The 27,266-nt window shown below is 37.3% G+C and overlaps 1 protein-coding gene across 3 annotated transcripts in view; it reads right to left on the reverse strand.

The window, feature by feature from the left end:
- The window catches only part of MCU (mitochondrial calcium uniporter), a 201,848-nt gene continuing 174,582 nt past the window's right edge, over positions 1 to 27,266 (reverse strand). For all 3 annotated transcript variants that reach the window (XM_030335306.1, XM_030335307.1, XM_030335309.1), the window contains 6 exons: positions 24,430 to 24,600; positions 22,899 to 23,003; positions 11,415 to 11,575; positions 9,779 to 9,982; positions 4,158 to 4,274; positions 1 to 1,959 (listed from right to left, as the gene is read on the reverse strand). In XM_030335306.1, the coding sequence (XP_030191166.1) occupies positions 1,882 to 1,959; positions 4,158 to 4,274; positions 9,779 to 9,982; positions 11,415 to 11,575; positions 22,899 to 23,003; positions 24,430 to 24,600 (836 nt within the window). In that variant the 3' untranslated portion in view covers positions 1 to 1,881. The remainder of the gene's footprint in view (positions 1,960 to 4,157; positions 4,275 to 9,778; positions 9,983 to 11,414; positions 11,576 to 22,898; positions 23,004 to 24,429; positions 24,601 to 27,266) is intronic.

Below are 27,266 nucleotides of genomic sequence, written 5' to 3' on the forward strand. Positions count from 1 at the left end.
TTCAAAAATTGAATAAGTATTTATTGTTCCAGAAGGTACATTGCTTTTTATACATATTTCATAAATGATACAGGATTTTACACATGTTCAGTATTTTGCTATTTGTGTAAAGGACTTTTCTCCACATCTTCCCTCCCTTGCCTCCCACACACCCTGAAAGGATTTGCTCATTGCACTGTGCTGTTTCTTCTTAAAAACCCTGCACACAAACAGGATAAATGATTTAAAAATAATTCACATTAACTTAACAAAAATAAATGAGGGGAGGGGCTGAACGACTGGGGGGAGGGAAGGGGGGACATGCGCCCTTTCATTCCAACATGCCAGTGGAAGGGGTGGCGGCAGCAGCGGCGGCGGTCCTGGCTAGCCTTCGACCTCTACAAGGCACCTGGAGTCTGGGTTTGTCGCCTAAAGTGTTTCTTTTCATACACGATGATCCCAAAGGAGGAAGAAAATGAGAAAGAAAACTCCTTGCCACAATGAGGAGGGATGAATCATGTGAAAGAAAAAGCCAATCAGCTGTGTGGCAAGCCTCATCATCCTTTCCATCCTGTCCCCCACCGTAGTGCAAAACAGGATATTAGACACAGATTCCTTTGACTCTTCAACTGCAGATGTCATCTGGAAGTATGGTAGAAAATATTTTGATAGAGTATAAGATTAATTCTTCCTTCTCTCAATTTAAGATAAGAAAAAATAGGGTGAAGAGGGCAGGTTGAAGGAAGCCATAGAAATGTATTCTTGTATAAAGATAAATTGCACCCTTTGAGAGCCACACACTTGATTTACAACTATTAAAGTGGTGGAGGAGGGAGGGCTCACAAACAGCGTGGAAGTGTGTGTCCTTCAAGATTAACAAAATCTCCAGACAAGGCAGCACCACCTGGGTGGGCTGGAATGCTGTCACACAAGCAGACTAACAGCACTGAAATTATTCTGGTTCTGAAATGGCTAGAGAGCCATGATTTTTTAGCCAATCTGTAAACCTTACATCTTCCTGATTTGGTAATACAGCTGAACCCCACCCCCCCCCCCTCTGATTTGAGTTGTGGAGGGAGAGAGGAATATCAATAGGATAGTTAAATAAAGGAGGGAAACTCTGCCTCCTTTTAAAGATTGATTAGTGAAAAAACAAAACGAAACGAAACAAAACAACCTCATGCAGTGTTGCCAATGATTCCTAGATACTGATCCAGAGCACTGGAATATACAGACATTTAAGAAGGTATTACGGGATAATCCAAAGTGTCAATTATCAAACAGTCGTAAGTTGGTTCCAACTATCATATGGATAAAATTAGTGTAACCAACAGGAGTGGGTGGTCAGAAAAGGGCACAAATAGGAGAGATTCCTGGTAACTTTGCAGAGACTGGGTCCAATTTAAAATAAATGCTAATGGCACGGGCTCAGACTCTGTTTGCCACCCACATATCTTGAGGATTTGCTTTTCTGGTATATTTATTTACTCCTATGTCAAAAATAAGAAAAGTTAAATTAAAAAAAAAATTAGAGCTGAGTGGGGTGCTGGTGTGTTACTGTTTTGCTGACCCTGCAAAGAAGATGCAAGAAAGGAACACTCCCAGCATCCTTTTCTCTTTATGAATCTCTCAACTGTATAATGCATCATTTTCATCCAGAAACTAAGATGCTTGATTAAGACAATATTCACTAAGCCCTTTGAGCTTACATTCCACAAAGCCTGATCCTCAGATTTTAACATTCCCTTCTTCCCTAAGATCCTTTTTGTTTTTGTTTTTAATTAAAGGTAAAAACCCTCTACCCCGACATGGCTCCCAGCTTCCACCTGCAATGCTTTAATTAAAAAGGCAATAGTTATAAACAGGTGTTCTTTCTGCCAGGATTCAGAGGCTCTTTGCAGATCAATCTTTTTCACCAATTTGTCGAAGGGGCAGATGTACTTGTAATGGGTCTCTCAGTCTCTTAAGGTCCATTTCTGCCTAAAATAGAAACAAAAGGTGAGAAAAACTGGCTAGTGAAGCGTTCAGTGATATTACTGTCTCCAGAGAAAAGGAAATTTTCTTTTCTGCATCACTATGAATCACAGAAATCATCTCAATTACTTTTAAAATAAGAGTGCCTCAGAGGCAAAGGGGTTGAAAGGCACAGGACTACAAAGGGGGACCAGAATGGAAGTCTGTCCCCGCAGTTTCAGCTGTCAACAGAGCCTTCAGAAAAGGCTGAAGGCCTATGCTGTCAATAGGCCAGGACTTGGGGATCCAAGAACATGGGGGAGCATCTGATGTACCTTGATGGCATTTCTCGAGAGAAAAGCCATTTCACAAGCCTTTGCCTGGATCCAGAACTTTAATTTATGGAGATTCAAATTTATAATTTTAATTATGCCCCAGACCTTAGTTGTTCGTCCAATAGTTGTTTTAAGTTTTTCACTTAGTTTAAAAAAACAAACAAACCAGGATTTGCTGTCAACAACAGCACTTTCAAAATTCACACACACTGGACCTCAACCCTGAGGAGTTGGATTAATAGGCTCAGGGTGAGGCTGAAGCATCTGTATTTTTAACAGCTCCAGAGATGATCTGGTGCATTCCCTCCAGCTGAGAACCACCACACGGAGCAACAGAAGACACCAGTCCACTTAGGCCAAGGCAGGAAGGCAGACTAAGCCTATTCAAAGCACAACCCATCACCAAAAAGGGACAGAGAAGGGCAACCAAACATTAAAGAGGGTGGAAGAGCTTCTAGAAATTTTTGAAAAATCTCTAAAGTCATATAAGACTACAGAGAAGAGGAATGAAGATTTATTTACTGAAATCAAAGATATCAGAGGGAGGCACACTCAGAATTTTGAAAGGTAACTATTATGAAAAATAAAGTACATCAATCTTTTTTTTTTTAAGCATCTTTGGGGTGCCCGGGTGGCTCAGTGGGTTAAGCATCTGACTTTGGCTCAGGTCATGATCTCATGGTTCGTGAGTTCCAGCCCTGCATCGGGCTCTGTGCTGACACCTGAGAGCCTGGAGCTTGCTTCGGATTGTGTGTCTCCCTCTCTCTCTGCCCCTCCACTGTTTGCCCTCTGTCTCTCTCTGTCTCTCTGTCTCAAAAATAAATAAACAGGGGCGCCTGGGTGGCGCAGTCGGTTAAGCGTCCGACTTCAGCCAGGTCACGATCTCGCAGTCCGTGAGTTCGAGCCCCGCGTCAGGCTCTGGGCTGATGGCTCAGAGCCTGGAGCCTGTTTCCGATTCTGTGTCTCCCTCTCTCTCTGCCCCTCCCCCGTTCATGCTCTGTCTCTCTCTGTCCCAAAAATAAATAAACGTTGAAAAAAAAATTAAAAAAAAAATAAAAAAATAAAAAAAAAATAAATAAACATTAAAAAAATTAAAAAGAAAATATTGGGCTCTGTGCTGACAGCTCACAGCCTGGAGCCTGCTTCAGATTCTCTGTCTCTGTCTCTGTCTCTGTCTCTCTCTCTCTGCCCCTCCCCTGCTCATGCTCTGTCTCTTTCAAAAATAAACATTGAAAAAAAATTTTTTAATTAAAAAAATAAAAAAAGTATCTTCCAGTTCAATAAACTCTGACTTGTGCCTGGCAAACACTTCTAGTAGTCTCTCTTACCTGGATTTTATTTTTGCCCCATTGCTACCACACATTATAGGTGGAAAACATTTGAATTACTGTAAAAGATTTTTAAAAGGGAGAAAAGTAAAAAAAGCCAACTTTTGGGATGCCTGGGTGGCTCAGTCAGTTAAGCATCTGACTCTTGATTTTGGCTCAGGTCATGATCTCATGGTTTGTGAGATCAAGCCCTGCTTGAGATTCTCTCTCTCCTTTTCTCTCTGCCCCTCCCCTGCTTGTTCTCTCTCTGTCTCTAAAAAAAAAAAATTAAAATGTTAAAAAGAATAGACAAACTTAAAGAACAAACAAAAAGTAAACATAGCTCTACAAATTTCAATATGCTAGAGTTAATAGGACAGACATGACCCATCATCTTTTCACCTGCTTGTGTTCTAAAACTTTCCAGAGAGGTATCCATGCTAAAATAGTCATTTTTATCAACTGAGGAAAAATTTATATAGGAAGAAGAGGGTTGGCTCATTCTTTCAGAGTTTACCCATTGAAACACTATAGCACCATACAAAATGGGACTGGAATTTATTTTTATTTTTGGAAAACTTACCTGAGCAATTGCATCCTTGAGTTGATTATATTTCTCTAGGTCAAAACGTGACTTTTTGGCTCCTTTATGGAAAAATAATAAGTATTGTCTGTCTCTGGCTTCTGGATAAACATATTCCTACAAAAATAAAGGATAAATTAAATTATTAGTCCTTAGAATGCCCCTTAGAATACTATCTTTACAAAATAAGCATCTACTAACTGTTGATCAGATTCAATACACGTGCACAGTTATAAAGATACATACTGATGTGTTGTGTTAAATATTTATTTCTTAAACATTTTTTATTGTGAAACAGACACGTAAGTGTATACAAAACAAAAATGTACATCACAATGAATCATCACTAAATGAATATGTTAATCATCACCAGATAAAGAAAATCTAACACTGCCAACAACCAAGAAGGCTTCCTTGTGCCTTCCCAATTATTAACCTTTCTTTTCTCCCAAAATGAATCACTATCTTGCCCTTAATGGTAATTGTTTTCTTTCTTTCTTTATAGCTTTCCTACTTAAGTATGCATCCCTTTCAACTCTATGTCTTAGTTTTACCTGTTTTTTGAATTTAATAAAAATAGAGTCAGACAGTAGGTATTCCGTATGGCTACTTTCACTTAATACTATGTTTGCAATATTCATCCTTTTATAGTCCACTCATTTCCATTGCTATGTTATATTCTATTGTATGACTACATCACAATTTATTTATCCATCGTACTACTGATAGACTTTTGGTTGCTTCCAGGCTTTGGCTATTATGAATAATGCTGGCAAGAACATTTTTGGGCTTAACTCTTCTGTTGGGTATATACCTATGAATGGAGATCCTAGATCATAAGGTATGCCTGTGTTCAAGTTAAGAAGTGATATCAAACAGGTTTCTAAAACGATTGTACCAATTATACTCCCATCAGCAGGATATGAGAGTTGGCATCATTCTATATCCTTGCCAATACTTGGTGTTGCAGTTAAAAGAAAAATATTAGCCATTCTGGTGTGTGTGTGTAGAAGTACTACTTCATTTTTAGAAACAGCTTTACTGAGATATAATTCATATACAATTCACCCATTTAAAGTGTAATGTTCAATGGTTTTTAGTGTATTCATGAAGTTGCACCACCATCACTGCAATCAGTTTTACAACATTTTTATCATCCCCAAAAGAATCCTGTACTCTTCAGTAGTCACTTCCTATCTCCCTTGACATCTCCAGTTCCAGACAACTACTAATCTATGCCTCTACAGAGTTGCCTTCTGGACATTTCATACAAATGGAATCATACAACCTGAGCCTTTCGTGTCTGCCTTCTTTTAAGGTTCATCCATTTGTAGCATGTATTGGTACTTCATTTCTTTTTATTGTCAAGTAATAAATCCATTCCACTGAATGGATATACCATATTTTATTTATCCATTAATCAACTGATAGACATTTGGGTTGTTTCCACTTTTTGGCTATTATGAATAATGCTGCTATGAATATTCCCATACAAGTTTTTGTGTGAACATGCTTTCATTTCTCTTGGATATCTATAGCATTTTCCTGATCACTCATGAGGCTGAGACCTTTTTATTAGCCATTTGCATTTTCTTTTTAAGATGTGCTTATTCAAATCTCTTGCCATCGTTGTCTATTGAGTTGTCTGGTTTTTTCTTACTGACTAGTAAGATATGTTTATATATTTTGGTTATGGATCCTTTGTTGGATATATGTACTACAAATATCTCCTCCCAGCCTGTTTGCCCTTTTAATGGTGTTCTTTAGTAAACAGAAATTCTTAATTTCAATAGAGTGGGATTTATCAATCTTATTCTTTATAGTTAGCACTTTTCATTCTGGGTAAGAAGTCGCTCCCTATTCCACAGTAATTAACATATTCTCCTATATTATCTTCCAGAAGCTTTATTGTGTTACCTTTCATATTTGGATTGATAATCCATCTGGAATTAATTTTTGTTAATTAAAGATGTATAAAGTCATTTCATTTTTTAATGTAGATATTTATAGAAAGAAGACTCTCCTTTCTTTGCAGTGCTCTTTTTAAAATCAAGTTCATTTATACCAGGTCTATTTTTACATTCTCTCATCCATTCCATTGGACTATTTGCCTATCCTTGTGCCACTGTCTGAATTACTATAGTATGATAAATAAAGCTATAGTCTTCCATATCCAGTATGGCAAGTCCTCTTACCTAGTTTTTCTTTAAGAATTTACTGGCTTTTCTTACCCTTTTACATTTTTATAGAAATTCTAGAAGCAGCTTATTTAAATCTCTTCTCCCATCCCCAAAACTGTTGGGATTTTGACTGGGACTGCACTGAATCGCATCAATCAATTTGGATACAATTGGCATTTTTTAATATTTACTTTTCTAGTCCATGAACATGTTTATTTCACTTACTAAGTTTCCTTTACATTTAAGTTTTTCTGCATAGGGGTCTTGCACATGTTTTGCATGATTTACAGGTATATATGTATACATATATATGTATATATGTGTGTGTATGTGTATATTTTTCAGTGGGCATACTTAAAGGGAATTAATATAATGCTTACCCTTAGTCTTAATGAATGATAGACATAAAAATGAAGGAAAAGACATTTTCCCAAATGCAAAACTGCTACTTTCCTTATAATGTTATTATAAAAGACAGAATGGTACACATTTCCAAATTCATTTTTGTTACTCTCCTGATTAAAGAAACAAATGCTTGACAACATGGTTTTGGGTATATGCTGAATCTGCACAGATTATAATTTTGGCCCCCTTTTTTTTGTACTTTCAAGTTTTAATTTAAATTCCAGTTAGTTAACATGCAGTGTAATACTGGTTTCAGGAGAATTCATTACTTACATATAACACCCAGTGCTCATCAGAAGTGCCCTCCTTAATACCTATCATACATTTAACCCATCTCCCCACCTACCTCCCCTCTAGCAACCTCAGTTTGCTCTCTATAGTTAAGAGTCTGTATCTTGGTTTGTCTCTTTTTCCCCTCTATGTTCATCTGTTTCATTTCTTAAATTCCACATATGAATGAAATCATGTGGTATTTGTCTTTCTCTGATTGACTTATTTTGCTTAGCATAATACACCTAGCTCCATCCACATCATAGCAAATGGCAAGATTTCATTCTTTTTGATAGCTGAGAAATATTCTGTTGTGTGTAGATATATGTGTGTATGTATGTGTACACATACATACGTGCACATATGTGTACACGTATACATATACACGTGTACATACACACATACATGTGTGTGTGTACACACACACATACATACACACACACATACAAACACACACCTTATCTTCTTTATCCATTCATTAGTCGATGGATATTTGCACTCTTTCCATAATTTGGCTATTGTTGATAGTGCTGCTATAAACATTGGGGTGCATGCATCCCTTCAGATCAGTATTTTTGTATCCTTTGGGTAAATACATAGTGGTGCAATTGCTTGACCATAGGTTAGTTCTATTTTTAACTTTTTTGAGGAACCTCCATACTGTTTTCCAGAGTGGCTGCACCACTTTGCATTCCCACCAACAGTGTAAGAGGGGTTCGTTCCCCTTTCTCTGCATCCTCACCAACACCTGTTGTTTCCTGTGTTGTTAATTTTAGTCATTTTCACAGGTGTGAGGTGATATTTCATTATAGTTTTGATTTGTATTTCTCTGATGATGAGTGATGTTGAGCATTGTTTTCATGGGTCTGTTAGCCATCCGGATGTCTTCTTTGGAAGTGTCTATTCATGTCTTCTGGCTGTTTCCTCACTAGATTATTTGTTCTTTGGGTGCTGAATTTGATAAGTTCTTTATAGATTAACCCTTTCATTTGGCAATATCTTCTCCCATTCCAAAGACTGTATTTTAGTTTTGTTGATTGTTTCCTTTGCAGTGCAGAAGCTTTTTATCTTGATGAAGTCCCAATAGTTTATTTTTGCTTTTGTTTCCCTTGACTCAGGAGACATATCTAGTAAGAATTGCCATGGCTGATGTCAAAGAGGTTACTGCCTGTGTTCTCCTCTAAGATTTTGGTGGTTTCCTGTCTCACACTAGCTCTTTCATACATTTTGAATTTACTTTTGTGTATAGTGTAAGAAGGTGGCCCAGTTTCATTATTCTGCATGTTGCTGTCCAGTTTTCCCAACACCATTTATTGCAGAGACTATCTTTTTTCCATTGGATATTCTTTCCTGCTTTGTTGAAGATTAGTTGACCATATAGTTATGGGTCCATTGCTGGGTTTTATATTTTGTTCCATTTATCTATGTGCCTGGTTTTGTGCCAGTACCATATTGTCTTGATCACTACAGCTTTGTAGTATAACTTGAAGACCTGAATGGTAATGCCTCCAGCTTTTCTTTTCTTTTTCAAGACTGCTTTGGCTATTCAGAGTCTTTTGTGGTTCCATATAAATTTTAGGATTGTTTGTTCTAGCTCTGTGAAAAATTGCTGGTGTTATTTTGATAGCAATTGCATTAAATGTGTAGATTGCTCTGGGTAGTATAGACATTTTAATAATATATGTTCTTCCAATCCATGAGTGTGGAATGTTTTTCCATTTCTTTGTGTCCTCTTCAATTTCGTTTATAAGTGTTCTATAGTTTTCAGAGTACAGATCTTTCACCTCTTGGTTAGGCTTATTTCTAGGATGTATCTTATGGTTTTTGGTGCAATTGTAAATGGGATCGATTCCTTGATTTCTCTTTCTGCTGCTTCATTATTGGTATACAGAAATGCAACAGATTTCTGTACATTGATTTTGTATCCTGTGACTTCACTGAATTCATGTATCAATTCTACCAAGTTTTTGGTGGAGTCTTTCAGGTTTTCTACATAGAATATAATGTCATCTGCAAATAGTGAAAGTCTGACTCTTTCATGCTAATTTGGATGCTTTTTGTTTCTTTGTGTTGTCTGATTGCTAAGGCTAGGACTTCCAGTACTATGTTAAATAACAGTGGTGAGAATAGACATCCTTGTCTTGTTCCTGACCTTAGGGGGAAAGCTCTCAGTTTTTCTCCACTGAGGAAGATATTAGCTGTGGGTCTTTTGTATATGGCCTTTATGATGTTATACTTCTAAATATTTTTAAAAGCCATTTTAAGTTACATCTTTTAAAGTTTAATTTTATAATTGTTACTGGCATATAAATATGCAGTTGATTTATGTATACTAACCTTGTATTCAGTAACCTCATTAAATTGACTTATGGATTCTAACCAATTATATGTACATGTTTTTCTATTTTTTTAATGTACAAAATCTTTGAATAATGTCAATTTTCTTTCTTTCCATCTTTCTTTCTTTCTTTACATCTCTTATAGCTTTTTCTTGCCTTCTCCTTCCAGAGATGATTTATGGCTATTTATGATGATTTCTGTTCAGCATCATGCCTAACACACAATTGGCATGCAGGTGCACATACTCGTGTGTGTGTGTGTGTGTGTGTGTGTGTTGTGTGTAGGATAAATGGGTACTTAAAGGGAATTGGCCTTAGAAAGAACATGAGAACACAAGAGAAAAGAAAACTAATTTGACAACCAAAACTTCATTCATCATAAAGCTTCATTCATCTCATAAGAAGTTACTCGAAGAGGAATTCTTACCTGACGTGTCATTACAAAATATGCATACATTGCCATGGCACTTCCATAAGTGATAAAGTAGGTGACTGGCTCCATGATGTCCCAGGAATATTCCCACCAGGTAAGCCGGGCCAAAATGCCAAACTGTGTGGCCATGTAGGCAAGTCCACCCCATAGCACCAAAGTGGTCCTCTTCTCAGCTTTTCTGCTAATCTCAATTCGTACCTAGGGGGAACACATGATCAGTCAACGATAAGGCATAAGGCATTTTAAATTTAAACTGTTCTACGTTCATTAAAGAAATAGGTATCATAATCAAGACATGTTAGTCTCAATTCTAACAAATGTAGTGTCTACCTAAATAGTATCTGTAGTTTCTACTGGAGAAAATATTTTGTAGGAGTAACACTTTTCTTAGGACATTTGTGTTTTGTGTTGCACCCTAGAAGTAGATGAAAATATGGTGAAACTACGGCAGTGAATAAGTAAGTGTCTACAACTCTTCATCCAACTACACAATTATCTTCTTTGCAGGAGGGATATGAAAACATGCCAGTGTTCTCTTACTGTGGTATACAAGATTTAATCTATTCTCATTCCTTATGCAAGGGGCCTGTCAGGGCACAGAATAGCACAGTGAGTCAGAGCATGAACTCTGGATTCAGAGCAACTGCACTCAGGCCCTAATATGCAAATCATTGTCAGTGTCATTATAGAGTTCTTCTGAGGACTAAATAACAGAATACAGGTAAAATACTTGGCACAATTTCCAGCACATAGTAAATCTTCAACAAGGATGATAACTTATTTTGTTACACCGATACATTAAAAAATACTTTACATTTTGAAAAGACCAAATTTAAAACTCATCCTCCTTCACAACAGTTCAAGTTTAATTGATCACATTCGTAATGGTCTTAAATTTACTGAGGATAACCTTGAGACACTGGTTATTTTTAAAGAAATCAGAAAATGCACAATATTGAGTATTTTGTTCCTTTTCTTAACCTCTGAAAATATTTGCATCATCATTAAAAATAAGAATGACATATGTTTACTATAAACATCTGGAAAAATGTCAAGAAGTAAATCAATCATAATCCTACTATCCATTAGCATTTTGGATTATGTTCCTTCTGACTTTTTTCTGTGTGTATACTTATACATACACATAAATGTGCACAGCTATATGCACAACACATTTAAAAATTGATCACAGTATGTACTAATATGCACAGTATTTTATAATATACTTTTCATAAAATTATGAATATTCTTCTATTGCATATTAGATCTATATAATCATTTTTAACAGCTGCATAATAATCCATATAATATTAATTCTTAACTTGGCTAAAACCATTATCCATTACACTCGGGACTTTTTCCAATCAGCAATTATTTCATCTTTTGTTGCAAAGGCGGTAAATCTGGTTAAGGGCAGAAATTTAGACTTCAAAGTTCTAAGTCCTCTAATTCCTTGTTAAGTCTTTTCTTAGCTTTGACTGGAATTTTTTTATGGTTCAGTCCCCAAAACTAAAGGACTAATTTGAATGACATAGCTCAATTACCAAAAGAGACAGATGGAAAAAAAGCAGACATATATACTCTTGAAAAATTACTGGTGAAGAGGAAGGTCTGAGATTTGAATTGGCACCTTTTCCAGGGGAGCCAGTTGCTGTTTGAGATCCTCTAATCTTTCAATAAGCTCCCTTTCCTTGTTTAACTGGTGCTGCTCGATGCACAGTGTGGTGTATAGCTGCTGGACGAGTGTCTTTACATCGTTCAGTGTTGCTGCATTTTCGTGGCTTAAGAGGTCTGAAAAAGAGGGGTTACACTGTTTTAAACGTATGCCTTAGCTGGTGAGTTGCTATTCCTAGGGCTATCAGACAATGATAAGAACAAGACAGAGTCATCCACTACAGGGATCCCACCATCGGTTTCTTTCAGTGTTCAATTGAAGGGAAGTGACAGTTCCTTTTTAAAAAAAAATTTTTTTTTCCAATGTTTATTTATTTTTGAAAGAAACAGAGTGTGAACAGGGGAGGAACAGATAGAGAGGGAGACACAGAATCCAGAGCAGGCTCCAGGCCCCAAGCTGTCAGCAGAGAGCCCGATGGGGGGCTTGAGCCCACGTACTGAGAGGTCATGACCTGAACTGAAGTCGGACGTCCAACTGAGCCCCCCTTTTTTTTTTTTTTTTAATTTTTTTTTTTTTCAACGTTTATTTATTTTTGGGACAGAGAGAGACAGAGCATGAACGGGGGAGGGGCAGAGAGAGAGGGAGACACAGAATCGGAAACAGGCTCCAGGCTCCGAGCCATCAGTCCAGAGCCCGACGCGGGGCTCGAACTCCCGGACCGCGAGATCGTGACCTGGTTGAAGTCGGACGCTTAACCGACTGCGCCACCCAGGCGCCCCTGAGCCCCCTTTTTAAAACAGAGGTAACTACCAATCCTAGAAAGTAAGTTCATATTTGGGCAACTTGAAAATTTTGAAGCCAACATCTACCATTATATTCTTGGAAGTCAAAATGCTACAAATAAGGCTATAAATAATCATAATCTTCATTACATAAAAAATTTAAGGCAGTATATTAAAAACTAGTAGAGAGGTTCAGAATCAATCTCACTATTATGCTCATTAAAATGCTTATCTAGAATTTATCTGTGGTCTTGCCATTTCAATTGGTGATTTTCTTCCTGTTTAACACCTGAGGAAAAAATACACAGTATTTCAAATTTGCAAATACAAATGTATAAATAAAAATACATTTATCCTAAAAAGATTAGCCTCCATACACCTTCCCCGCATACCAACTTTTATTTATTCCTGTTGGGAAAAGACACAGAATAGCAGTTTGGACTTCAATATCATGTTTTAGAGGGCATGAAGGTTAAGAGAATGATTGAAAGTGTAAAAGATGGAATTCTTTGATTCAATATCCTCTTCTATGAATAGCATGTGTTTCCAGAAATCTAAAAATTATGTTTTGAGAATGTAATAAAAAATAAGCTATCTCAGCTGTCAAAGAATGAAAAAAAAAAGACACAAGGAATAAAACTTTTGTTTTAAAATCTTATTAGTCTTGGGGAGCCTGGGTGGCTCAGTCAGTTAAGTACCCAACTCTTGATTTCAGCTCAGGTCATGACCTCCTGGTTCATGAGATCGAGCCCCATGTTGGGCTCTGTGCTGACAGTGCAGAGCCTGCTTGGGATTCTCTCTCTCCCTCTCTTTCTGTCTCTCCCCTGCTTGTCCGTGCACTCTCTCTCAAAATAAATAAATAAACTTAAAACAAAAGCTAAAATATTAAATAAATCTTATTAGCCTTAAATGTGACATTTTGTTAGGTATAGCCATAAGGTCAGCCCTCTTCTAATTCAAAATAAACCACAGTCAAAATTAGCTGTGTATTTAAACTTTTTTCAAGGATGTCCGTGAGTACAGTTATCAAAAAATTCAATCAATGAAAAATTCAAATAAGGACAGCAAGTTGGATTACAGAAGAGCTGATACAGTAAAATGGGATATAGTACCTAGCACAGTTTCTTGCAACTTCAGTAAATGCGTGCTGAATTAATGGGAACAGACAAAAGCAAGAGCACTTTGAGTTCTAGAAGTCATCTATGTCAACAAGGTTTTCTTTGCATTGAAGTTGTAGCTCATGTTTGCATGTGGCTTTATACTTTCCAAAGTTACCAGAAGAGGAAGCTGTACTCTAGAAGGCAGTAACTTGTTTGGAATTTCACAGTGAAGTGGTAGGATGTCTCCTGACTCCATAACTGGAACTGAGTTATAATGTTTCCACGATATAATAATATTTCTCCTGAAGGTGTAGTCCCCTTTCAAAAGACAATTCCTTAAGTAGTGATCAATTATCTATGGTTATTGAAATCATTTCACATATATTATATCTCATATTATTCTCACAATAACAGAAGTAAACTTGGTGCCCAAAATTTATAAATGAGGAACCTGAACCCCAAAGACAAGATTAACAAATGTTTTTGTGTAAGTTACTGATCTAGTCACTACAGAGGGAAAAAAAATAAAATGTGAGGTGGCTGTTCTCCTTAATGAGGTCTAATAATAATATGTATGAAATTGCAGAACTAGTAGGGAGTGGACAAAGATCTGAAGGGTAGTCCATTGGCTTTCCTATCTAACGCTCTTTCTTTTCCCATTTTAACTTTCAATACTTCAAGTATTATGTGGGGAATAAGTTTAGGAATTCCCTGAGCTTGCAATGATGGGTTAACAAGGTTTAGGATGAAAGCATCCAAAATCAGGTAATCAGGTAATCAAAGCTAGGTGCCCCCCCCCCCCCGCACTCCCCCACCCCCCTCGGGCAACTTAGTAGGATAGCAGAAAGCTGCTTTCACAGGAGAGAAGGACCAGAATGGGTAAAGAGGTAAATAGGCTACAGACAGCAGCAGGGTGAAGTTTTTGCCCAGAGCGGAGATAATGGAGCTAATTAACAAAAGAAAGGTGCCTTGTTGACCCCGAGGTAGTAAGCTCTACCTGGTCTTATCCCCTAGGCAAGCTAAGATAGACAGGCTGCACCTTATGCCTGCCTAAACAACCGTCTGCCTGGTGCTGGGATTTTGTTTTGTATTGACCCAAACCCCTAACACTGCATATCTTCAAAACCCTCTTTCTCTCACACACAGGAGTTAATGTTCACAGTTTCATTGTCTCTTTGTGCATATCCATCATGCTTGTAAGCTTTCTGATCCTAATAAAAATGGAGCAAGGACCTTTATTCGGGGCTCTTGTCTCTTCCTGGACATTAGCCTCTTTCACATTTTAATTCTGCGTCTGCTCTCTTCCTGGACAAGAGAGAACTCCAGACCCCGAATCTACAACAGTAATGTATTTGCTTAGAAGTCCAAGGAAGGAAGGGAGGGAGGGAGGAAGGGAAGAAGGGAGGGGACGAAGGGAAGAAGGGAGGGGAGGAAGAAAAAAGGAAAGGAAGCAAGTAAGCAAAACTAAACAGAATCTCTTCTCTTCCTTTTCCTAATGGAGCATGGACATGTTAACGATCAAACATATAGAGACAATCATAACCTGAAAATCCATAAAATTGGAAATCAGGCTTGGAAATTGTTTTACAAAAAAGCAAGTCTCTATTAGAATATCATTCATTGAAAACCTGTTAGTTTAAAAATTAATATTTCTATTATGGCCTCTGCTGTGTAGAAAGTTTATTTTTTGTATCAGTCTTTTCTTTTATGGCTTCTGGGTTTTCTGTTATAGTTAGAAAGCTTTTTCTCATTTCAAGGTTATAAAAATATTTCTCTTTTGATTGTCTTTCATTACTTTAAATATTTCTTTTTCTTCTTCAAAATCTAACTTTCTGATCCACATATTCTTTGACATAGTCTTCCACTTCCAGGTATTTTTCTTATATATACACTCAGAGACTTCCTAAGTGACACATTCAGGATTATTCGATGCTATAATATATACTACAGCAAAAGATGAAAACTACATAAAAGTCCATCAATAAGTTATAAAATAAGCAGTTAAGTAAATGATGATATACATTCATACAATGCAATACAAGTGCAATACAATGTGAAAAAGAATGGGAAATTTTTTATGTACTGGTATAGTAAGATTTTCAGAAAACACCATTGGGTGAGAAAAGCAGTTTGGTGGTTTTATACCTTGCCAATCTAGCTAAACTGGAATTATGTTTTCAAAAATACCCATCCCTGTATGTATGGTTCAGAGTTAGCATTAACCAAATGAGAAATTCAAGTAAGATTTTGGAAGGTGGAAGTGAGGCAGAAGCCATTATGCTCTGAAGGCTGTAGTGGGTAGTAGTGAGAGACAGATGCAGGTGCCTAGAGATGCTAGCTTGTGCTTGTTTTCCCATTCTCTGCATCTAGCTCTTTTTTCTCAACTGCCACCTCTGTTGATGAATGGCACATCCAGGCCCACAACCAGATGCAGCCTTCTAGAGCTCTGCTGTCCAAAAGAGAAACCATGAGTCACATATAGCTATTTAAATTTAATTAAAATAAAATAAAATTTAAAATTCAGTTCTTCAGTCACACTAGCCACATTTCAAGGGTTCAATAACCACCTGTGACTAATGGCTACCATACTGGACAGTGCAGAAATGGAACATTTACATTATCACCGATAATGTATGTATCTGCCAGCACGGTCTTATGGTTTCTCTATCGGTCCTCCTTTGCAGCCCATCCTAATAGTTAGACGCATTTGAATTTTCAGGTTCCTTGGCAAGCTTTGATTAATCTCCCTGTGCCATCACTTTAAAATTAGTGACTTTTCTCTGATCTTCCAAGCTCCCATTTTCACTCTTGCTTTTTTTCCATTGAAGTTTTTATTTAAATTCCAGTTAGTTAACGTACAGTATAATATTAGTTTCAAGAGTACAATATAGTGACTCAACAATTCCACACATTACTCCCTGCTCATCACAACAAGTGCACTCCTTAATCTCCATCACCTGTTTAACCCATCCCCCCACACTCCCTCCCTTCTGGTAACCATCAGTTTGTTTTCTAACCGTCTGCTTCATGGTTTGCCTCCCTCTCTTTTCTCACTTTTTTTCCTCCTTTGCTCATTTGTTTTGTTTCTTAAATTCCATATACGAGTGATATCATATAGTATTTGTCTTTCTCTGACTTATTTCACTTAACATAATATTCTCTAGCTCCATACATGTGGTTAAAAATGGCAAGATTTCATTTTTTATGGCTAATATTCCTGCGTGTGTGTGTGTGTGTGTGTGTGTGTGTGTGTGTGTGTGTACCAACTCTGATCAGGCATCACTAAAGCCCCAATAAACTCAAGAGATTTGGCTTTGTTAGATTTTCTTGTCAGGAAGAATATGGTTCCAAGGTATTATCATGGTGGAGGAAAACATCAATCCCAAACCTTTGACCCTGAAAACTTTGCCCACATATTTGGAGATGAAATTATAAGAAGAGAGCAGATAAATCTGCTAATGGCTAAACAATACCACTTTTGGATGATGTGTGTATCCTTCACTAAAAATGCAATGAGGTGTTTATTAATGTTTCTGCACATGTCATCAATGCCAGGAAATTAAGGTACAGAAAGGCAAGGAGATGTGCAAATTACTGAGGATTAAAAGTCTTTTTAGCTACTAGAATGGTTTAAGAAGGACTTTGGCTATTTTAGTCTCTGGTCAGGTATTTGTTATCGTTTGTATTTGGTTTGCCTGCTCAACCATTTCCCTCAAATTATTTACATCATTAAGAGAGAAGCAAGGTTTCCAATATCCTTTGGAAGGATAAACGGGGAAAAGGGCTTAGTGGTGCCAATCAAAATGATTCTCCTTAGCACAACGTTCAACAACCAGTGATTTAGATTATATTCTCTTCCTTCCCAGTATTAAGTGGAAGGTAGTTAATTACAACTTCAACATGGACTGAGATAAAAGGCCTTTTGTGCTCCCTTTCCATATTCCTCCCTCCATTCCAGATTTAGATTAGGGTTTAAAATCATTTAATTGCTAAAACAGTTCCTTTTCTCATCCTGCAGCGGACAGAGGGCGATCCAGCCATACACAGCTCTGCTAACCAAGAGAATGCAATGGAGCCTGCAGCGAGCCTTACTGCCATGACCTGCCCCCTTGGTTCCGTCTCAGCTTTTTTCTGCCTCTTCCCTTTCTCATTTGGGGTTAGGTTCAACACTTAAGTATCCGTAATACTTACAGACTGTCGACCCCACATACACATTAAGTGGGCCTTTATTAGATCCTCTATCAATAAGCCCCCTATCCTCACTGCCTGATGGAAGTGTGTGAAGTTCAGGTTTACTGATTCACAGCATTCATACAGCATTTTTAGTTCTAAAGTGCTATCCGCCAGCAGGGAAAAGAAAAATAGGAGAGGAATGTGAAAGTTACAGGGGTGAGGGGTGAGTAGAAAAAATTGTTTTAACACTTAAAAAACTGTCCTGGAAAAGTTTTCCTTCATTCCTTCTTTTAACTTTTATTAGATCTGTTCCATCTGCTCCCTGTGTTTATAAAATCCTAGTGCTCCTCATCGTCTGACACCTAAGCCCTAGTACTTGCAATTTCTTTTCTGTTTAGCCTTTTTAATAAAAAGGGTTCCAACATGGGGAAGAGGATTGTCTCATGTGGATGACTGCCAACCTTCTCGAATACAGAAATTCAAACTGCTCTCCTACTTGATGTAGCTGAAAACTAGTGGTGACTTAGATGCCAGCAATATCTTCCTCAGACAGGGAGAGAAGATTATATGGCGGAAACAAAATTAAAACCTATTTTATATATCATCAAAAGAAAAAAATGACTTTCTTTACCATGTTTTCTTAAGATCTTTTTAAAAATGTTAACTCTAGGGGCGCCTGGGTGGCGCAGTCGGTTAAGCGTCCGACTTCAGCCAGGTCACGATCTCGCGCTCCGTGAGTTCGAGCCCCGCGTCAGGCTCTGGGCTGATGGCTCGGAGCCTGGAGCCTGTTTCCGATTCTGTGTCTCCCTCTCTCTCTGCCCCTCCCCCCGTTCATGCTCTGTCTCTCTCTGTCCCAAAAATAAATAAACGTTGAAAAAAAAAAAAAAATTAAAAATGTTAACTCTAATATAGTTAACATATAGTATTATATTTGTTTCAGGTGTACAATATAGTGATTCGACAATTCCATGTATCACTCGGTCCTCATCACAAGTGTCCTTCCTTAATCTCCATCATCTATTTAACCCATCCCTCTACCTCTCCCTCTGGTAACCATCAATTTGTTCTCCATAGTTAAGAGTCTTTTTCCTGGTTTGTCTTTTTTTGTCTTATTTCTTAAATTCCACATATAAGTGATATCATATGGTATGTGTCTTTCTCTGACTTATTGCACTTAGCAATACTCTTTAGCTCCATCTGCGTCATTGCAAACGGCAAGATTTCATTCTTTTTTTATGGCTGAATAATATTCTAGTGCATGTGTGCATGTATATATACATACACACACATATACATACATACATATATACATCTTTTCTATCCATTCATCTATCGATGGACACTTGGGCTGCTTCCATAGTTTGGCCATTGTATAAAATGCTGCTATAAACATATGGGTGCATATATCCCTTTGAATTAGTGCTTTTGTATTTTTTGGGTAAACACCCAGTAGCTCAATTACTGGATCATAGAGTACTTCTATTTTAAACATTCTGAGGAACTTCTATACTGTTTTCCATAGTGGCTGCTCCAGTTTGCATTTCCACCAACAGCGCAAGAGGGCTCCTTTTTCTCTACAACCTGCCAACACTTGCTTATTGTGTTTTTGATTTTTACTATGTTTCAAAAGTTTGAGGAAAAGAGTTTATGGACTTAAAACAGTATTATTCAAGCTTCTGTGTGAAATGGTATCTAATGGCAAAATCTCTCATTGGCTAAGAACAGTGGTGAGAGAGCTTTGATGTATGAAAATATTTTAAATGTTGAAAAGATCTTTTAAAATTCTACACCAGTGCCGCTATTGAGCTTACGGAATTTCATTTCAATTTACAATTATTCCATGAATCATAGACTTTTGACCCTTGCAAACTTCATTTTCTAACTGACATCTAAGGAAGCTGGGCAGACTGCTGAATTGATTCCCAGAGAATCAACTATAATTTCTTCCCCTTTCAGTTTCTACCTTTACTTTCCCTTATTCAACTTGGGAATAGCCTGATCTAAAACACTGTAACAATCATTTCCGCTTTATTTTTTTTAAGTTTATTTATTTTGAGAGAGAGAGAGAGAGAGAGAGAGAGAGAGAGAGAATGTGAGCAGGGGAGGGACATAGAGAGAAGGGAAGAGAGAGAATCCCAAGGAGGCTCTGTGCTGCCAGTGCAGAGCCTGATATGGGGCTCGATCTCATGAATGTGAGATCATGACCTGAGCTGGGATCAAGAGTCAGATGCTTAACCAACTAAGCCACTCAGGCTCCCCTCATTTCTGCTTTAAAAACAGCATTAGACAAGATGGGTACAATTAATCATTGATTAAAAGTCTCTAGTTTTTGACAACATAATATATGGAAGCTTATTTTCCTGCTTATTATACTTTACATAAGGATATATTAGTCAACTTTAAAATTTTTTTTTTTAATTTTTTTTTCAACGTTTATTTATTTTTGGGACAGAGAGAGACAGAGCATGAACGGGGGAGGGGCAGAGAGAGAGGGAGACACAGAATGGGAAACAGGCTCCAGGCTCTGAGCCATCAGCCCAGAGCCTGACGCGGGGCTCGAACTCACGGACCGCGAGATCGTGACCTGGCTGAAGTCGGACACTTAACCGACTGCGCCACCCAGGCGCCCCTAAAATTTTTACTAATACAAAATAGAAAATCTAAATAGAATGAGTTCTCACATACACCAAATTCTCCTCAGTATAATGCTCTCAAGACCTATCCAAGTTGTTTCCTTCTCTTTCAGAGCTAAATAATATTCCATTATATGCATAAACCACACCTTTTTAATCATTCATCTGTGGACAATCAGGTTGTTTCCACATCTTCACTAACGTGAATAATGCTGCAGTGAACATGGGAGTGCAGATACCTCTTTAAGATCCTGATTTCATTTCCTTTGGTTATATACCCAAAAGTGGGATTGCTGGATCATACAGTATTCTACATCAGTCAAAGGGTACCAAAATTCCAATTGTAAGATGAGTAAATTTTGGGGATCTGTTGTATAGCATGGTGACTATAGTTAACAATATTATACTGTATACTTGAAATTTGCTGAGAAAGCAGACCTTAAGTGTTGTTACCACACGTGCGCGCGCGCGCACACACACACGTAATTATGTGAGGTGATGGAGGTGTTAACTAATCCTATTGTGGTAATCATTTTGTAACATTAAAGTGTATCAATTCATTACACTGTACTCCTTAAACTTATGATGCTGTATGTCAATTTTATGCTAATAAGGCTGGAAAAGAAAGAGCAAATTTAAAGAACAACAAAAACTGAGTAAAATAAGCCTGTACCTCTGTTATCTTAAGGGGAACTTCTAGTCCAAAAATCAAAGAATAAAGAAGAAAAACATATTAGCTTGGCTAATATATAGCTAACAATCCCTGGTCTACATGTTCAATTATTCCAATGTAATAACTGGCTTAGTAATGTCTTACTATTTAAAGGAAACTTTTCCCACTCTTGCTGTATTTACTGTACTTTTTCTAAACTAGTTCCACTTCAACTAGCTTGCACACAGAAAATAATCTGGCTTCTGAACAAACAAAATGCTACAAACTTGATTCACTTATTTCACTCAACATAGTATGACTATCTGAGTCAATGGAGGATACAAAATCACAGTCCTTCTGTCTGAGCATTAATAAAGAAGAGTTCAGACAACAGATTAGTCACTTCTGGTTGGCTGGCATTTAGAGAAATAAAGAACATTAAGAATAGGATCATTAAAGCCTTCATGGAAGAGCTGACCTTGATGATTTTGACATGGGGAAATAGGAGGTTAGGAAGAAAGAAAAAAGGCACCGTAGAGAAAGTAAACACTGAGATGGCAAAAAACAAGGCACAGTTCAGGAAACAGCAAAGGATTAGAGGGTGGAGGAAAAGTAGGTAACATGTTAAGAGAGATAGAGGAAAACTTAAAAAAATTTTTTTTAATGTTTATTTATTTTTGAGAGAGAGAGACAGAGTGTGAGCAGGGCAGGGGCAGAGAGAGAGAGAGAGAGAGAGAGAGAGAGAGAGAGAGAGAGAGAGAAAGACAAAGAATCACAGAATCTGAAGAGGCTCCAGGCTCTGAGTTGTCAGCACAGAGCCCGACGCGGGGCTCGAACTCACAGACCGTGAGATCATGACCTGAGCCGAAGTCAGATGCTTAACCAACTGAGCCACCCAGGCGCCCCTAGAGGAAAACTTTTAAAGTAGATGTGTACCAGATTTTGGAGGCATTCAATGTTTAGGCTTTCACTGAGAATATTTTCTACATTAGACACAATTCTCAAAAGCAGAATTACAAAGAAGGGATGCCCTAGAAGGCGGTGGAGAGGGTGGCGGTAATGGAAGGGGCATTAACAACATCAGGAAGTAATAATAAAGATCAAGGGCAGAGACAGAAAAGTGACAGAAAAAGACACATATCAAATGCTATTTTAGAGGCCTATTTAGCATCAGTACTGTGCAGAAGCCATATTGGGAGCCTGGGATAAAAAGCAAAATCAGTAATACTGACTGCTTTATTTAAATTTTTGATATTTTGTTCATCATGGGGTTTTGGCATTAACTTTGGTTTTTTAAAATAGTTCATTAAAGTATTATTTATCTTGATTACTGAGGGTTTTTTTGGGGGGGCACCCTCTTAAAATCTGCACCTGAGGCAAATATCATACTTTTGATTACTTAAAATTTTTTTTTAATGTTTATTCATTTTTGAGAAACAGAGAGAGGCAGAGCATGAGGCGGGTAGGAACAGAGAGAGAGGGAGATACAGAATCCGAAGCAGGCTCCAGACTCTGAGCTGTCAAAACAGCCCAACGTGGGGCTCAAACTCACGAACCATGAGATCATGACCTGAGCTGAAGTCAGACACTTAACCGACTAAGCCACCCAGGCATCCCTGTATATCACACTTTTTATATGAAAGCATATACGTGTCAGAAGTTCCTAAGGACTATTATAATACAATATAATTGACTTTCGCACTGCTTACCTTGAGCCAAAAAAAAAAAAAAAAAAAAAAAAAAGATTAATTCATTCCTGTTATAAATGTTAAGAGGACAGGGAAGTCCATAATTTATTTTTAAAAAGATTCCCCTGTGATGTTATTAAAATAATATGACTTTTAGCCTGTTTGGAGGGAAGGAGCTTAAGTTACACAGAACATTCATTTATGTGAAACATTCATTTATGTGAAGCATTTATATCCAATAATAAAGCATTCTGGTGCCTAGGTAGAATCTAAGTTTTCATCACTGTACTAGCCAGGTATTCAAGCATGAGACACTCAATGAGCTCTTCAACTGAAACAGAGTCTACCTGGATGTAAGACTTTTCAGTGTTCTTTGAATATTGTCTGCTTCTCAAGGTCATCCAGGGAAGAATAAAGTTCTTTCCAAAAGCCCTCCCACATTTCTCTGATCTTATCAAGGTTACTTTTTACCTCTCTTTGGCGGTCGTACATGATATGTTAAGTCATTAATGACCAGCTTAAAGTCATCAAGGAGTAGGAGGTCTATTCCTGTTGAGGCAGCAACTCGAACGCCATCTGTAAAAAAAATTTTAATGTGAAAATTTAAACTCGTCATATATCCCTAATTGTTTGAGAATGACCAGGAAAAAGCAATCCTCAAAATCAATTTTAAAAATTATATCTTCTAGGGGCGCCTGGGTGGCGCAGTCGGTTAAGCGTCTGACTTCAGCCAGGTCACGATCTCGCGGTCCGGGAGTTCGAGCCCCGCGTCGGGCTCTGGGCTGATGGCTCAGAGCCTGGAGCCTGTTTCCGATTCTGTGTCTCCCTCTCTCTCTGCCCCTCCCCCGTTCATGCTCTGTCTCTCTCTGTCCCAAAAATAAATAAACGTTGAAAAAAAAAATTAAAAAAAAAATTATATCTTCTAAATTCTAGTTCATTTTTGCCTCATCCCCAAATTCTATGCTAAACAAAGCTTATATTATCTGAGGCTTTTTGCTTTCATGATCTTAAGTCTATGAAGATTTAATAATACACTTTTCTGCCAAAACTTTATCAACAAGTAAAATAATTACATAGATCTATCAGTGTCAATTGGAAATCTCGGGTCATGGGAGAGCAGCATGGATGTCATACATCTATCCATGATGGAAGTTGGTGGGGTAAAACAACAACAACAACAACAACAACAACAATGCTTTCTAATGTATGGTACTTCTCAGGATAATTACTGATTCGTCACCAATAATTTGGTAGGGACAGATGTTAGCAAAGTACACCATACTGGTCTACCAGTTATATTACTAGCTAAGATGAAAATTAAGTATATTTAAACTACTTACAGCATAGAAATGTGGCAAGTTGTTGACAACTGGTAAATCCAAGGGTAAATGGGTACTTCCAATATAGTCTTTTAAGCTTTCTGTAGGTTTAAAATTTTTCAAAGAATGGGAAAAAATGTAAGGCACTTAAATAAATAGGACAGATGCATGTCAAATGGGAATTTTTTAGTGCCTTATTTTACATTCTTTTCCAGTCACATATGTCTTTATTTTACAAACTATGTGAAAGACGGAACAAGATCTAAAAAGAAGTCCTATTATTTCATATCTCCAGAGACGAGGGCTCAACCACTAGAAAAATTTATTTTATGCCTAAGGTGATGATAAAAGGTTTCAATAACATAAAATGTGATTGACTGCTCCTCTTTGCCCATGGCATTGTATGTGAGGTGCTTCTGAATAAGACTTTTTGTGTATATTCAGTTCCTAAAACTGAACAGTTATATTCTGAGAACTGAGACAGAAATCACAGTCTCTCCGGACATTTGCTAAGCAAAAAAATGTGTCCTAAAGTTAAGAGTATGGGATTCTTTTGCAGTGGTATATGTGTGTGCGTGTGTGTGTGCATACACACATGTGTGTGTGTGTGTGTGTGTAGAGTATAGAAGCATTCTGGGGTGAAATGACAGGTGGGTGAGAATTAATAATGAATGTGACTATACCTGGTGAGTAGATTGCAACTCTGTCAATTCCCCGATCCTCTTCTTGAAGTTGTCGTAAAAACACACCGACTGAGTCTGAAATAGGTTTGAGTGTGAACTGGCAACGTTCACGCCGGGATGGTAGCCTCACAGATATCACAGGTAACCCATTTTGATACACCACTGTCACATCTGAATGAAAAAGATCCATAATCATACGATAATTAGATTTCATTATAAGTTAAAGGTACAATGTTACTATTCTTACATAGGGTCTATTATTATTAACATGGTTTAAAATGTTTTCAAAGGTTTAAGAATATGCCCTTTAGCTTTAGTTGGAGGTTATTCTGGGAACTGGCTTATGGAAGATCAATCATATAGATCACACAATTCACTGTTCAGAGAAAAGAAAGCATGCAAAGGATTATCTTCTAAGTAGGTCAGGGAGAGGCTTTCCCAGGAATTTGAGGTAAAGATTTTGGTACTGGTAAATATAAACTCTAGTTCTACTGAGGAAGATTTTACTAAGTAGCCAGAGATTGCTGGGCCAGACTCCATAACCTTTAGGAGGTGGCTCTGAGGAGCCACAGCTTTCAAGAACCCCTGGAGAATAATATGTGAAAATACACTAATAAGTGAGACTCTTACTCAAGGAAAGTCACTTCATATTTATAGTATAATTATTATATCCAAGGTGTTTGATAAGTAAGTATTCTCTTACATAATATGAACGTATTATGATAGAAACAAAACAATTCTTTTTATGTTCTCTTAAACATTGTCCTGAGACTAGTTATAAGCCACAACGTAACTATTTGGGATTTTCTAACAAAAAGTTATTAAGGGAAACATTATCATAAGCTATAAAACTGAAAGAATTCCCATTTCCTTATCTTTTTCATCAATAGTCTTGATTTACTGAGTCTTAGTCACTAAAACAAATGTCAGACTAACTCTTTTGAAATAATTTTCAAATGAAATTTATAAATAAATAAATTTTGAAACAGAATTTTTTACATAAGCAACCAAGCATTTAAAGATAAGTTAGCACTAGCCTGTGAAGAAAAACAGGCTTTGGAGGCAAATCTGGGATGGAATCCTGGCTTTATAACTTTGGGCATGTTATGTAACTTCTCTGAGCCTTGCTTTCTTGACGTATAACATGGATTTAATTCCTAACTGATGGAATTGTTGTGAGGAATAAATAAAATAAACCATTTAAAACACTTAGCACACTGCTTGATAATGTTTATTAGCTTTTTTTTTTAAGAATCCAAAGATACATTCTATAATGTTGCTAAGGATTCATACCCCTCAATATTGAAGAGTTGAGAGGAAATGTTTTTAGGTTAATATTCTGGAGATGCCAAACGCATCACACTTGGCAATGTTGTAATTATTTACATCTTATTTCCTTGCCTATTCTAGCCACTTATAAGGCTTGCAGTATATACAACAGCATCACACTACATTCTTTCAGTACTTAAATTTTAAAAGTAACCCTGACTGAAACAGACTTTGTAAATACCAAAATATACTTTTATTTTAAATGGACATTTGATGAATTTTGGCACAATAATCAAGATAAAGAGCATTTTCATTACTTCCCCAAATTCCCCTATTCCCCATCCCAGTAAATCCTTAGGCAACCACTGATTCAATTTTTGTCACTACAGATTATATTTAGTTTTTCTGGAGTTTTATATTACTGGAATCATATAGTACAGACTCTTTTGTATCTGACTTCTCTCAGTATAGTGATTTTGGGATTAACCCACATTGTTGCATGCATTGGTAGTTTATTTTTATTGCTAATATTTCACTGTATGGATACACCATAATTTATGCATTTTCCTCCTGATTGACATTTGGACTGCTTTCCAGTCTTTGGCCACTATGAGTAAAGTAGCCACTTTTAAGTCTTTGTGGAGATAAATGTCTTTGTTCTATACCTTTTCTCATCCTTATAACCTATCTGTGTCTTTACATTTAACGTGGGTTTTCTACAGACAGCATATAGTTGGGTCTTGCTGTTTTGTCTAATCTGACAATCTCAGCCTTTTAATTAAAGCGTGTATATTATTTACATTTAATAAATTATAAATGTATATAAATATACTTGTGTATAAGTCTTGCTACTTACTTTATTGACCTAAACTGTTCTTTCTTCTACTTTTTCATTATTCTTGCTCTCTTTTAGATTAACTATTTTTTTTTTCAACGTTTATTTATTTTTGGGACAGAGAGAGACAGAGCATGAACGGGGGAGGGGCAGAGAGAGAGGGAGACACAGAATCGGAAACAGGCTCCAGGCTCTGAGCCATCAGCCCAGAGCCTGACGCGGGGCTCGAACTCACGGACCGCGATATCGTGACCTGGCTGAAGTCGGATGCTTAACCGACTGCGCCACCCAGGCGCCCCAGATTAACTATTTTTTTTAATAAGACATCCTTTTGTAAAAAATATTTACATATATTTTTTTATTTTAAAGAGAGAAAGCACTAGCAGGGGAGAGGCGCAGAGGGGGAGAGAAAGAGAGAATCCCAAGCAGGCTCCTGGCTCAGCATGGAGACAGACTCAGGGCTTGATCCTAGGATGCTGGGATCATAACTTGAGCCAAAATTGAGTTGGATGCTCAATTGATAGAGCTACACAGGTGCCCCTAGATAAACTAATTTTTTAATGTTTATTTATTTTTGTGAGAGAGAGAAAGAGAGAGGGAGAGAGAGAGTGTGTGAATGGGGTAGGTGAAGGGAGAGGGGGACAGAGGATCTGAAGCAGGCTTTGTGCTGACAGCAGAGAGTCTGACACAGGGCTCAAACTCACGAACCATGAGATCATGACCTGAACCAAAG

The sequence above is a fragment of the Lynx canadensis genome, chromosome D2, assembly GCF_007474595.2.
Source record: "Lynx canadensis isolate LIC74 chromosome D2, mLynCan4.pri.v2, whole genome shotgun sequence".
NCBI classification, from domain to species: Eukaryota; Metazoa; Chordata; class Mammalia; order Carnivora; family Felidae; genus Lynx; species Lynx canadensis.